The sequence below is a fragment of the Accipiter gentilis genome, chromosome 25 (genome assembly GCF_929443795.1).
Source record: "Accipiter gentilis chromosome 25, bAccGen1.1, whole genome shotgun sequence".
Classification (NCBI taxonomy): Eukaryota; Metazoa; Chordata; class Aves; order Accipitriformes; family Accipitridae; genus Astur; species Astur gentilis.
The window spans coordinates 6,431,457-6,446,666 of NC_064904.1; the positions used below are offsets into that span (position 1 = coordinate 6,431,457).

General features: G+C 36.7%; 1 protein-coding gene across 5 annotated transcripts in view; it reads left to right on the forward strand.

The window, feature by feature from the left end:
- PPP4R4 (protein phosphatase 4 regulatory subunit 4) overlaps positions 1-15,210 on the forward strand; it is a 106,925-nt gene that overhangs the window by 10,944 nt on the left and 80,771 nt on the right. For all 5 annotated transcript variants that reach the window (XM_049828774.1, XM_049828777.1, XM_049828775.1 and 2 more), the window contains exon 3: positions 14,969-15,071. In XM_049828774.1, coding sequence (XP_049684731.1) covers positions 14,969-15,071 — 103 coding nt within the window. The remainder of the gene's footprint in view (positions 1-14,968; positions 15,072-15,210) is intronic.

The window sequence follows — 15,210 nt, forward strand, 5'->3', positions numbered from 1 at the left end:
GTTGGAGAAGAACAAGAAAGTTGGATTCAAGCTGGGTGGAAGCATTGATAACTGATATAAACAGAGCTGCACAGTAGGAGAAGTGTTGTTGCACTCAATAATACCAATACATTTTGCTTGCAAGGGGTTATGTCTGCAAAATGTGATGATTTACTGTTTGCCTGTGCTGCCTGAGAAGCACAGCTGACCAGCTTGTGGTCTGACTTTCCAAAGTAGTGTAGACTTTCTTTTTTGTTGTTTTTGCCCCCCCCCTCCCCCCCCTTTCTTTTTTTCTTCCCTCACCCCTCCCAGTGAAATTGCTTGGTAACTTCTGTTACCAAGAGTATATTGAGAAGGCTAGACTAGGGACAGTAAGGAAATGCTTTAAAAATGCTAACTATGTTTTTGTTGCAAATATGATTTGATTGTATTGTCTCAGACAGAATAAACGTATGTAAAAGAGAAATGTGAAGGGCATCTGCTTTAATATACATATTTACATGGTAATAGTACTTACATTGTTGTGCAGGCCTGGAGATAAAAATGCTGGCTTTAAAGGGAGAAACAGAAAAGATGCCATTTTCACTGCTGAAATTGTAACTGAGCTTTTTGAGGAGGAGGATTTATGTCCATATTAAATAGGAAAACATGAGTCACTGCTTCATTGCTGCTTGCACCAAAATTCTTCTCTTATAAACAGTTAATCTCCTTTATGTAATTTCATTTAAAAGCTCAGGATTAGTATACCTATTTCTCTGCCACTTTGGGAGCTAGAAGTTATTTAGGTTATAGTCTTCAGGGCAAGATTTATTTTTATTTTTGCTTTTTACAACTGCATCAAGTGCTAACCACTAAATCAATGGAGAAAAGAATGAAAATTAACCTGCTTCTTTAGTACAGGTTTTAGCCCAAGAGTATGTCTATTTCCTCTTATTCTTATCACCATGTAAGGCCAGCTGTAGGTGCATTTTGACAGTTACTTCTAACTTCTTTTGAACATTGCATGCCTGTTGTATTACACACAAAGAAAATACTTGCACCATGAGTTTGTAATAAATGATTAGGTGCATACTGGTATGGAAAATAAACTCTTAAGGGCAGATAAATACACTTATGCTTTGATCACCTAAACTGTCCCACCTGTTTGAAAGTGATGTGTTAGAGAGTAGATAGATCAATAAAATTAATATCCAGATCTTTGTATCTTTTTTATTGCCAATTCTGAAGGCTTTGAGTACTTTCTTTTCCAGTGCCTCATCTTACTTCCTGATGAAGTGAAGAGGATGATATTTTTTTTAAAAATGAATAATTGCAAAGTGGCAGCTTTTGGATCTATTGTGTATAATGCCCACATCTATAAGACCTGTGAACTGAAGAAGAATCTAAGTAGATTTTAGTACTTGTTAGGTCATTTGAGGTGTTCATGACTCACTTTACCTGCTTTTTGGTGAAGGATGCAAGAACTAGGTATTTTTTTATTCTGTTGCTCTCCCTTTTTGAGTCTTAACATGCAGAAGTCTGTTTTTATTTTTTCCCAAATGCTATTCCTTCCCTTGTAAGTGCATACATCTTATTTTCCCTTTCTTTGCCATCATCCCTATGACTGAGGGTTTGCCTTAAGCTCGCTATCTTCAGGAGACTACACACCGATTACCAGTGGAGATGGTTTATGTGACACCTGTAAAGACTATGTTGGCCCTGTGATACTTGTAAAAAAAAGTCTGGAGTTCTTGATGCACTGAAATAACATTGATGTTCTAAGCACTGTATGCTGTTTTTAAGGTAAATTCTACCTTTAGATACCCATTTGCATGGATGCCATATTGGATACCTAATAAAAGCATTATTCATGCAAATTGTGTTAATATTGTACAGTGAGTTTAGACTAAAAATTTACTGTCTCACACTTTTTAGTGGTCAGTTAATTTTGTTCATTTTCAGTAACAAACAAACTGGGGTGGGGAAGCTGTGTGCAAATGGTATTGTATCAATAGTTGCCTTTTACTGTAATTTTTCCTTTTCCATGTTACTTTTGCTTGATACTAACATAGTAAATAGATAAGCCAGATATTCTGGTGGTTAACGCTGGTATGCTGTGAAAGATCTATGCAGTTGAGCATATTTGACACGCATTCGAAGGAAAGAGGTACTCTCTTCTTCCAGAGATGATTCTGAACTAATTTTAGTAAATGTGGGTGGAATTACTGGTAAATGCTTTATTTATTCTTTCCATTGCAGAATGTCAAACTCTTTTGGGGATAATTACCGTTAGAAATAATTCAAAATATGAGTATGTGAGGAAAAAATAGTCTTAACAAAAGGCTGTTTAAGATCATTGTAGTGATTTTGAAGGTAGGGAACGTTATTTGGATTATAATTACCTAAACCTAGTTGGGTAGGCAGGAGGATTCTGATGGTGTGCTCATCGTGATTTTTAACAGGAATGTAAATACAGATGAATTATCTGTGTATATATAATACTCATTTTTATCTACTGTTTGAACTTTTTCTGCCAGAGAACTGGAAATTTGCAAGACTTGTGTCATCACTTCCATTTCTTTGTTATGTTAATTGTATTATCCAGTTTGATTATCTGTCCACTCCAAGCTGTATGTCATCAATGGAACAGATCTCATATATTTCTGAGACATAGCTCTGACTCTTTCTTCATTTTAATTAAGTAGCTAAATTTCATCCTACTTTCCAAAGTGAACATGAATCAAGTAAAGCACTTTTTGTTTGACAGAATGTGAATTAGCAACAGCTTGGAATTGAAGTAATTTTTAGTTATTTGCATGTTTACCTCAGAAAGCTGCCTTTGATCTATGGTTGCTTCTGATGGGTGAGAATGCAACACTAGAGTTAGCTGTTTGACATTGTATTGCTGATGCATGTAACTGCTTCAGTCTGAAGTAGATGTCCGATACTACTTGAAAATATCTGAATAATGAACAGAAGGCGAACAAGCAAGGCTTTCCACTTCTGAGCTGTCTAAAAGCTAGCTTATATGAAGAGTATGTTCACAGTTTTGTGTTTGTTTTCTAATTATTTTTTTCTTTTGAGTCACCAGGCCCTTTGAGTATGACAACAATAATTTGGTAGAAATTTAGTGTTAACTGTTTGAAGTCCTCCTGAGGTCACAGTTAGATTTCCTTGGTTGGTAAAAAAGAACTGCTTCTACAGCTAAAGCTTCAAAAGAGTTTCTGAAATTTCAGATGTATTTTTCAGTGCTCAATTTTACTCCTGTATTTTTCAAATTGAAACAAGAGCTCAGCTTATGTTATTATTATATCATAGAATCATAGAATGGTTTGGGTCAGAAGGGACCTTCAAGACCATCTAGTTCCAACCCCCGCCCCCCCCCCCCCCCCCCGCCATGGGCAGGGACACCTTCCACTAGACCAGGTTGCTCAAAGCCCCATCCAGCCTGGCCTTGAACACTGCCAGGGATGGGACAACCACGACTTCTCTGGGCAACTTGTTCCAGTGCCTCACCACCGTCACAGTGAAGAACTTCCTCCTTACATCTAATCTAAATCTACCCTCTTTCAGTTTAAAGCCATTACCCCTTGTCCTATCACTACATGCCCTTATAAAAGTCCGTCTCTGGCTTTCTTGTAGGCTCAACACATATCTATCTACTTACAATATCTCTATAGATATATTTCTCTTGCGTATGAGGGAAAATGCTGTGAGCAATGGCTTCAAACCCTTGGATTCAATCTCTTTACTCTTTTTTATTTTTCTTTTCTTTGTGGCTTTTCATTCATTGTACTCATACACTGTACTTTCATTCATTCTGTACTCAGTATTCTTTACAACATCTCTCCTGATCTTTTACATTTGGATTTTCTTTTGATCCAGTCTGTGTGATTTTGAAAATGGGTGGTCAACTCATGTACAAAGTATGTTTTATATACCATTTGTCTATGTTATAGTGGTTGATGCAGCAACTTAGGTTTTCTTGTTCTGGATCTTATAAGCCTATTCTAAAAAGTGTGAATTTTTTGGAAGATGGCTCAGAAGTCCTACTTGTACTTTTAAATCTTTAGAAGGTTATTGTTATTTCAGGCTTTTGCCATGGTCTTCAATATAAAACAAACTCTTGCTTATACAGAAAAGGCTTTTTTATGAAGCAATGCAGATAGAGACATACAGACCAGTAACAATTGTATTCCTAACCTTTGATGTGCTTTTCCTAATGGTATGCAGTGGACTTCCTAATGGAATTAGTATAGCGTAATTAAGTTTTGAATAAATGATTGAAGAGTCTCATAACACAGGATGATGTGAAGGTAAGTGATCTCTTCCATTAGACTAGTCAATGTATCTTGAAAAAATAGGCAATGTTTTTAGACCTGCAAGTCCGTCTTCTAAAGGAGAGGTTGAAGTGTTGAAGTGTACAGATACTGCTTTCTGGATCAAGAAGCTTTAAATATTTCTGAGAAGATTCTCATCAACTTCCAAAAGTATTAGTTGGTGTTGCTGGGAAAAAAAAACCCCAAAACCCCATTAACTGATACAAGATGGAATATGTTATGGTCAGGAAGGATGAGAATGCATGATAGAAAGAAACACAGGTAAGTAATGAAGTGGGAGTTTTGGATCTATTGTGTATAATGCCCCACACTTGTAAGACCCATGACTTGAAGAAGACTATAAGTAGATTTTAGTAGTTCTTAGATCATTTGAAGTGTTCATCTCTTTGATGCCACAAATAGCTAACTCTGTGGATGAAATATACTGATGCAACAAATAAGACTGGAGAATGAAAAGAGATCCTGTGCCTAAATTAGACTATAAGATAAATTTAGGTCAGCAGAAGTAATTTACCCTTCTAGAATTTGGTTAGCATCTGTGATTTTTCTTTTTCTCACTTTCTGTGTAGAAAAATTACAGGCCTTGTACTTTTTCAGAAGACTTCTTATATCACATAATGCATGCTGTGAAATGACAAATCTTGTTGAAAATGAAAATTATAAATTGAGTCAGTGAATGAGGACTGGGTGGAGGGAAAAATAATATCAGCTACTAGCTTGTTTTTGTCATGTCACCTAGGAATTGGGAATGGCATTATCTTGATCTTGGAGTGAAAAGACTGGTTTTACTTTTCAAATTTAGACTCAAAATAAAAAACACCAAGATTAATTCTACCCAGAGACCATACAAAATGCAATATGTGTTATAAGTCACCTAAGGAAGAGGAAACACTTATCTTCTAGGAGATAGTAATGTTGATACTAGGGTGATATTTGAGTGGAAAAATGTGTTCCTTTGAGGCACTTTTTATGTTCTTGAAACTTTTCTTTAAATTCAAGCGAGAAAAGCTTAATGTTTCCTCATAGCAATTAGTGTCTAAACTCACAGAAATTGATGATATTAGGAAGAATGAAGTTATTGTGTCATTATAGTACATTTGTTTTGGCTCGGGCACAGAAGGGAGTATTTGTATAAATTATAAATCCATTCTCTCTTTGACAATTGTTCAGCAAGCAAACAGAAATAAGAAACTTCAGTTTACCAAACTGATCCTGGTAAACAAAATTACTATGAATACAAAACTACTGTGCAGCTCAATCTGGGTTTTCTGTTCTTACTTTAATTGCACTAGGAGTTTCATGTGTAGTGGTGTGTGCTCAGATATGTACTAAGATCAGATTAAGTTCTTCTTTTTTTAATATATAGATCATGTAGATTCTATTCAGATGTGCTGTAAAATGACTATGATTGAACATACCTGAAGTAGAAGATCAGGATGAAAAAGTAGTTTTGCAAATGAGATTTTAATAGAAAAGGGTTACAGTGTCAGTTGCAAGGAGATGTTCATACTGTGATATTATCAGGACTTCTGACTTCTTGAAAATAGATGTTAACCAGGTGTTACTTTTTCAGATTCATTTTATTCTATCTTATTTTCAGCAAAATTTTAGAAGCCTGAAAATAAAGTTTCTTATCTTTATTTGCTCTGGCTAGACGGGTAACAGAGAGAGGGAGGGAGGGAAGGGTTAAAGGACAAAGCTGGTTAATGCTTCTTTGGCCCCATCACAGTCTTGGACTTAGTGCAGTCTGGTTTATATCCCTATTCTAGAATCTCAGATATTATCACGAATTTTGTATATATGAAGGCTTACATACATAAATGTTAGAGTGTATTAATACATACAGAAAAAGGCCATTGGCATCTAGGACAATTTAAGTTAGTTTTGAGGTTGTTACATATGATGCCTAGCTAACTGTGGTCTTCGAAAGGTGTTCTGACAGTGAAGAAAGTGCATCATACAGCTTAGGAGACCCAATATTGTATTTTAATACATAAGATTGATTATAACATATAAAATAGTTAATATGATGCATAGATCTGTAATTTTGAATATGTGTGTGTCTAAATGAGTAATGTTTTTTAAATTCTTGTACTAGCTTTTTTTGAGAAGGAAGCCTCTTCTTTTAGCAGTTACTGTACAATGCCAGAAATGTAAGCAGTTTGATACATTAGTTATCTGTTTTTAATAATATATCCCAAATATCCTGTGTATCTTTGCAGTTTCAAATCTTAGGGCAAATTACCAGATAAAACATCACTTTGATTCCAGATACTTTTGTCATTTGCAACATAGTAGAGGATAATGTACAAACAATTTTGTACAGCACTTATGGTCTATAAAATCTCCCTTTTAATATATAGTTTCAAGACTGTGTTAATATTTGTGCAGCTCATGCTTCTCAGTCTTTGTTCAGCTGAGGCTCTTAAAGGAAGTTATTTTAATGAAATGACAGATCCTTCCATGGGACTGGGTCTGTTTATAATATACCTATTACAACACATGTCAAATAGATGTTCAGACACTCCTGTTTATGCAATTTATGTTTACAGAAGTATACTTAAAATGTAAGCATACATAACATAAATAAAAGGAAAATTACTGCTTTACACTGGTGTTAAGAAAGGACTGTACTTTTACAGAAAATAGCAGATTGTATTTTATCAAAGGAGTATTCACCTTGAAATTAAATGAAAATTAGTGTTAAAATCTCTCAGCAATATTTGTGATTTCAAGACATTTTTCTACATTCTAGAGTTTTTCCCCTTTTTGTTACCAAAACCCTGAAATTCTACAATCAATGACAAAATTAAAAAATAACACTTGTAAAAGTGTTAGTCTTTACTTAGCAAGAGTAGTACGTAGAAAGCAGTTTAATAAATTTTAAGTCAGTGTCTACCTATCCGCATAGGAAAGATTGCTATATAAAAATCTTCACAATAAAAGTAGAGAAGATTGTCTAAGGAAGTTGTATGTGCCAAGCCCTTTTATGTTATGGACAGAAATACTTAATCTGGATTTCTAGTTTGTCTTGGCAACCAGTATATTGTACAGGAGAACAGAAATCCTGGAAGGACAATTGGTATTGAATCACTCTGAATAGGCTAAATCCGGTCAGATACTGAGCTTTTATACAAAAAGGAAATTAAGTTTAGGATTTACAAATTGCAGTCACAGAATAGTTTAGGTGGTTGGGGACCTCTGGAGGTCATTTGGTCCAATGCCCTTTTCAAAGCAGGGCCAACTTCCAAGTCTAGTGTAATTTGGTGTTAGATCAGGTTGCTCAAGACATAGTCCAGATAAGTTTTGAATGTCTCCAAGGATCCCCCAACCTGCAGGCACCCTTTTTCAATGTTTGACAATGTTCTCTGTGAATTTCTTTTTCCTAATACCTAATTAGTTATTGAATACTTTATTCATTTTTTATCATGTTATTCTAATCCCTCACTCACTGAGATGGTAAATTTTTACTTCTGTGTTCAACAAATGAAGATTTAGACCAACACAGAACGTTTTGGAATCTTGCACTGAAAATAATGTCACTTACGGGGTGTTGAGTTAACACTGTAATCCCCTGCAGCCATCCATCAAAACTTCTAGGTTTGTAAAATAAAGTTACACAAAGCATGGACTTCAGTGGCTGATTCAGCAGTGACTATTAGCAAATAGTTTTTGCTGAACTGATACAGTTAGCCACAGTGGTAAAGTCGGTTCATAAACATAGTGCTTTAGTTAGAGCTTGGGTAAACATTGTACCTCAGTCTTCTTTACAATGCTGTATTCTGCTCCTGTCATCGTGCTTTGCAGGCTAGTGCAAATGAAGGAGAGAGAGTGATAAGTAAATCTATCTTCTCTTTTTTCAAACTCCTTTGTGGTAATATTCTCTTGGGGAACTAATCTTCCTGTGACTAATCTTCTTTCTTCATGCTGTAGAAGGAGCTGTAGTCCTTCATTCCCTTTCCCGATACAAGTGTTCCTAATTGAGTACCCAGGGGCTTTTAAAACCTTTTTGTTCTTATTTTGCAGAATCTGTTTTTAAAAATGTTTTAAAAATTAAACTCAAAATTTTAAGCATCAATTTTAAGTAGTTGGTTATTTTAAGTAGAAGAAATCATATTGTGTGCCCTGAGTTTGCTGAAAGTTTGCAAACCTGGAAACACCTACCCTGCATAAAATCATAGAAACATAATAGTGGTGGGAAGGGACCTCTGGAAATCATCGAGTCCACCTCCCTGCTCAAACCAGTGTCAATTAGAGCAGTATATTCAGGGTCTTGTCCTGAACTCAGGATTTTGAATCCTAAGGATGGAGGCTCTACCACCTGTCTGGGCAACTCATTCCAATATTTGAGCACTCTGGAATAGAAGAACTTTGTTTTAAGGTTTAAGTGGAATTGCCTGTGTATTGAATTTGTCCCCATTGCCTCTTGTCCTGTCACTGGGCACCACTGGGAAGAATCTGCCTCTGTCTTCCCTACTGCCTCACGTCAGATTTTATACATACTGAATAAGGTCCCCTAGCCGCCTCTTCTCAAGACTAAAAATCCCTGTTGTCTAAGCTGCTGCTCAAATATTAGATGCTCTAATCCCTTAATAATTTTAGTGACCCGTTGATGGACTGGCTGCTGTCTGTCTAGGAGTTTCTTGTGCTGAATAGAGAAGAATAATTGCCTCCCTTGAGCTGCCGGTGATGCTTTTCGTAGTGCAGCCCAGGATGCTGTCAGCCGCCTTTGCCACAAGGACACATTGCTGGCTCCTGGTCAGCTTGGTGTCCACTGGGACCTCCAGGTCCTTTTCCTGCCAAGCTACTTTGCAGTTGGCTGGCCCCCAGCCTGTACTGGTGCACAGGGTTACTCCTCCACAGCTGCAGGACTTGCATTTCCCGCAGCTGAACTCCGTAGGATCCCTGTTGGTTTGTTTCTCTAGCTTGTCGAGGCGTCACAACCATCTGGTCTGCCAACCCTTCCTCTTGGTTTTGTGTCATCTGCCTACTAGCTGAGGTTGTGCTCTGTCCCATCATCCAGGTCATTAATGAAAATGTTAAACAGTATTGCCCCCAGCGTAGACTCCTGAGGTAAACCACTCATGGCTGGTTTCCAGCTGGCTGCCTTGCCACTGATCACAACCTTTTAAGCTTGATAGTTCAGCCAGTTTTCAGTCCGCATCGCTTTCTATTTATCGAGCTTGTACTTCATCAGTTTATCTGTGAGGATATTATGGGAGATGATGTGAAAAGCCTTGCTAAAATAAGTTTAAACAAATTCCACCGTCCAAGCCAGTCATCTCGTTGTAGAAGGCTGTCAAGCTGGTTGGTCAGGCATAAAGAAAATCCCTTTCACAAATCCAGGCTGACTACTCCCAGTCGCTTTTTTGTCCTTTGTATGTTTGTAAATGGTTTCTGGGAGGATTTGCTCCAGTCTCAAGGCACTCCCAAATATAATGTAGGCTTCATTTAATGAGGGTAATAAACCCAAGGAAAACCAAATGCAGGGGCTAGAGGGAGAGGCTTGGTGCTACACTTGCGCTTGAGAAGCACCAGCTCTGATACCGCTGGCTGGCAGCAAGCAGCTGGTGTTGCAGAGGCAGTCAGTATTAGCACAGAAGTGTTCAGGCATGAGAGCTTTACTCCTGGTTGAGGACTCCCAGCATTGTAAAGTCATTGGGACCTCCTGTAGCATGAACTCAAAAGATAAGTCCTGAAGTTTTATATTTAAATTATATTATCTATGTGGATTTTGCTAGCACAAAAGAGGTTGAGCTAAATTGCTGCTAAGTATAGGGCTCTGTTGAGATCTTCTATAGTTAGCACTATTAATAAAGGAATAGCACCTTGATTGCATTAGGCTTACTGTGACTCTGAAGAGAAGATTCAGCATTTATTTTAATATATTTATTAGTACAAAAATGTCCAAATCTGAGCATTTAGCAATAATTCACTATAATCCTGAAGTCTTTAAGATTTAAAGAAAATCTATGGTGCAGTGCCTTTGGTAGAAATAGAAGAAAAATCTTCCACAGTTGGAAAATTACAGGCTGTGTAGGTGTTGAAATGCCTCCTGCTTCACATTCTTAATTGGCAGCAAGCCAGATACTAAGCATTTCTGGTTTAAAGGGAAACGCTCCCCTTTTTTTTAAATTTCTGATGGATAAAGGTTGCATTTTGGTTGCATTTTTTAGCAGTTAGGATTTCTTCCATCCTGATGAAAAATGAATAAAATTTTCAATTAAATAGCTTCTCCAGGTTACCTTGACCTTTTGCATTATTGCTGGATAATACAAAGGTACGCATCTTTTCCTTGCAAGTTGTATTGTAAGAAGCTGTGGGCCTTATCCATCCTGTGACCCTTTTCCACTTTGGGAGCTCTAGATTTCTCAGTTCTGCTTTAAAGCTTTGTTGGAATTAGTATGTCATACTTGGAGAAATCTGGCATAAACATGAAAGGTTTTAATATTCATGGCTTCAAATTAGATAATAAAATGGTTTTGAATAATGCAAAAATATTGCAAGCTGTCAATAAATTAAGGATTAATAACTGATCTAAGTCAATTTTCAGTAGTTGAGAGAATACTGTCCTTTCACTGAGTTTAGGTGTTACTGGGAGGTGTTTTTACTGAGAGAGCTCATGCATGTTTACCAAATAAGATTGCAGGGATGCTAGTATTAAAATCAGTCTGAAAATCTGTACTCTTATCCATTCTTGCTGGTTTTGAATGGCATTAAAAAGGGCTTTGGTGTAGTTTTGCCCTGTTAAAACTTGTCAGCATTCTTGTGTTTACAGAGAGGTGTATATGGTAACTAGCCAGAAAATTGCCTCCTAATACTTTTTAAGAAAATCACATCAGCTTAATTTTGCATCAGTAGTAGTCTTACCAGAGTATTAAAAAACTACAAAAATACCAATACATTTTCTCAGTTGGAATACACACTGTATTTAAAAAAAAATTATTATTGGTTTAGTAATTTTCTGTATTCCTGAAATAAGTTATATACCAAGAGAAAAAGAGAACCCATATTCAAAAAATACAGGAAATGGTGATTGTTTTTGTCCTCTGTCAAGCCTCTTCCTCTTGACCTTGAAATTATGTATCTTAAATTTGTCTTGGTTTTAGCCTGTTGAGTTTTTTTTAATTAATGTTTTTCTTATTACACTCTGATATTGTGAATTTCAGTGTATTTTTTTTACTTCTGTGTTGAGCTTCCTCCCCAGCTGTATTTCTGTTTGCTCTTTGTTGTTGTATAGACACAATAAAGGTAAAGTCTCCACTCTGAGAATGATTCCCGGATTTTGCTCAGCAGGTCAGAATGTTGCAGCCCCGATGACAGCAATGTGTGATAACCTCAGTACAGTGTTCACAGCTTTATGCTCACTTGTTACTCATGGTAGAATTTATGATACTCTTCTATTTGGGTTCTTATCTTTCTAATATTTAAGGTGTATGTGGTTGTCCTGGTTTCAGCGGGGATAGAGTTAATTGTCTTTCTAGTAGCTGGTACAGTGTTATGTCTTGGATTCAGTATGAGAAGAATGTTGGTAACACACTGAAGTTTTCAGTTGTTGCTAAGTAATGTTTAGTCTAAGTGAAGGATTTTTCAGCTTCTGATGCCCAGCCAGCGAGAAGGCTGGAGGGGCACAAGAAGCTGGGAGGGGACACAGCCAGGGCAGCTGACCCAGTCTGGCCAACGGGGTATTCCATACCATGTGACGTCATGTCCAGTATATAAACTGGAGGGAGTTGACCTGGGAGGATCACTGCTCGGGAACTAACTGGGCATTGGTCGGTGAGTGGTGAGCAATTGCATTGTGCATCACTTGTTTTTGTATATTCCAACCCTTTTATTATTATTGTCATTTATTATTGTTATTATTATCATTATTATTTTATTTCTTTCTGTTCTATTAAACTGTTCTTATCTCAACCTGTGAGTTTTACTTATTTTCCTTCCGATTTTCTCCCCCATCCCACTGGGTGGGGGAAGTGAGTGAGCAGCTGTGTGGTGATTAGTTGCTGGCTGGGGTTAAACCATGACCATTAAAAAAAAGACAAAAATACTGGTTCTTGGCATTCATGGTTTGTAGCACCTGTTTAGAACACTTACTGCCATGACTGAATTTGTGATGGATCCTTCTTGATTGCTCTGGAGCTCAGGGAAGTAGGAGTGTTTTATTTTGCCCTGAATTAGTTATATTAGGTGCTTTAATCACACAAGCATTTCTAAAGATGTTAATTCAAGTGCAGAGTGGACATTAGGAGAAGATTCTTTACTGAGAGGGTGGTCGGTCACTGGAAAAGGCTCCCCAGGGAAGTGGACACGGCACCAAGCCTGTCAGTGTTCAAGGAGCTTTGGATGACACTCTTAGTCATACGGTTTAGTTTTAGGTAGTCCTGCAAGGAGTAGGGAGTTGGACTCGACAATCTTTATGGGTCCCTTCCAACTTGAGATATTCTATGTTTCTATAATTCTAATACATTACTATGTGAGAAATCAATGGGTCGACTTGCAATGGCGAAGTTAAGCATAAACATGAATGCCTGTAGGACTAAGGCCTGTAACGTGTTTCTGTGGGCAGGAGCCATCGTTTATTTACAATGCAGGTACATGCAGGAGAGCTGGTCTTTGTGTCTGCCTTCATAGGCGGTAGAGGGAAACAGGCACTTCAGGGGCAATGTCCATCACGTCTATCTAGGCTGAGATAAATTGCTCTTATTGAGTCCTATATATCTCCATTGATTTTAAAGGAAAACTATCTTAGAGGCAGACGTACGCAATCTAAGATTAGGTTAATTCCATCATATATGTTTTAGACACATACTTTCAACTTACAGGTTCTTTGTGTTATTCTGTACAAAAAAAATGAGACACATCTGCCATAGCAAGACTTACTCTTTCTGGAAGGGGAAGGTTTTGCTGGGGCAGAGGTTTTCCCATGTGTAAGACCCTTATACAGAGTGATAGTTTGTAGTTGGTGAGTTGGGTAATTACACCTGTCTGCAGAATGGAAACCTCACACAGAAGTGAACTGGGGTGCGTGTGACTCTTCACCTTGCAAAGAGGATTTGAATTCCTGAATTCCTGCCTTACAGCCTCTACTTAATCTTCCAGAACGTACTGCCTTCTAACATAGTAAATTATCTTTGTGAGGATAGTGAAGAATACTTTCTTTCAAAAATACACTGAAATTGCAGTTTGCTAAACATGATTAAGTTAATGTTGGTGATACCTAATTGTTTATTGAATATTTTCAGTGGGAGATTGAGTGCAAAGAAAAAAAAAAAATCTTTGCAGTAGGATAGTACAGTATTTCTGTTGGGATATTCTAGTCTCTGTTGATTTTAAACAAAGCTTTTACTTTTGCCTCTTGCTCATTATACAAACATATCCTCATTTTTAAAAGCACATTGTATGCATTTAACAAAATAGATCTAAAGTGGCCTGGTTGATTCTACCTATGGTTTCATTTGATTTTCTGAAAGACACGAATGTTGAGGATGATGCAGAGTGTTAATGGAATGTGTAAAGATATTTTCAGCTCTAAATGGTGCAGAAAGGCTTTGCATCTTAACTGTGAATTCCCCAATATACTTCAGAGGCAGAACAAAACTGGAAGGTGGTTGTGCAAATCTACTGTCCTGTGAGCAACTTATGTACCTCGTCCCCTTCCTGAGCTCATATGTCTCACAAAGAAAACTTGGAATGATGACGGGATGGGGAGTGGTATATGGAAGTATTTAAAAGTAGTTTTACTATGAATTTCTTTTAAAATTATGTGTATAATCATATTATACATTTAATTATAATGTCACACTAAGAAGAATGTGTCCATGTATGCAGTAGGACTTTGCGTGCTTATTCAAAAATGAGCTGCCTAGCTGTTGGAACAGATCTGAATTTGTTTAACAAAATGGATTTTATGCATTTCAACAGGAAAAAGGATGTGTTGATATTTAGTTTTATTCTTAATTTTGGCATCCAGACCCTTTCTTTTTCTGATTCTGTTCTAGAAGTTTATCCACTTGGGTAGTTTTTGTTTCATCTCATGCCTTTTCTTCATTGCTGCTTACCATTTCCCACCCATCCTGCTTTTTTTTTTTTTTTTTTTTTTTTTTTAAATTGTGGGATACCATCGAGAGAGACAGGATGAGCAGAAAGGTACAGGATCTGTAATCTAACCAAGTTTTTGCATCCTTCTTTAATCATGTTTGTCAATATACATCTGATTATAGTCTGACCTTTCCCTACAAAAAGGAAAAAATGGTAAAATTCCGTTAAAATTTTGTACGTTGAGTGTAGTTTTCATTTATATCTTCTATGTCCCTTTCCTATGTTTTATCACTTGTATTGTTATAATTTAAAAGCTTCCACAAAACCACTGCCTTGATCATGCAGTGTGAAAAGATGTTTCAAAGATTTTATATTTTTTTTCCAAAGCTATACTAAAAATGAGAACATTCCATATTAGAAATGATGCATAACAGCTTTTATGGTTGATATTTTTTAATCTTGTTTTCTGCTACATATTATAGAAAAAAAGTAATGCCTCTTTTGACTTATTAAATTAATGAACTGGGTAGTGTGAGTTTGGGGTTTTTTGTTTGTTTTTTTTTAAATGAAAACTGTGAGCTTATAACCATTGTAGAGAGTAATGCATTGTATGTATATATTTTTGTAAGTTCTGGCCAGGATATTCAAGGAACGAGTGTGGTGGCCAATCTTCCAGCCCTGATGCGACAGAATCCTGCAGAAACACTTCGTCGGGTTTTACCAAAAATCAGAGTAAGTTGTGTGTAATGAGGTTTGAATGTACATTTTTCTGACAGTATAAGTACTTTAACAAAGGCAAAAAAATCACAGTTTTATTGCAAACTCACTCTCTAGAAGAGGTATGTCCAGTAGATCTTCCACATTAATTCAC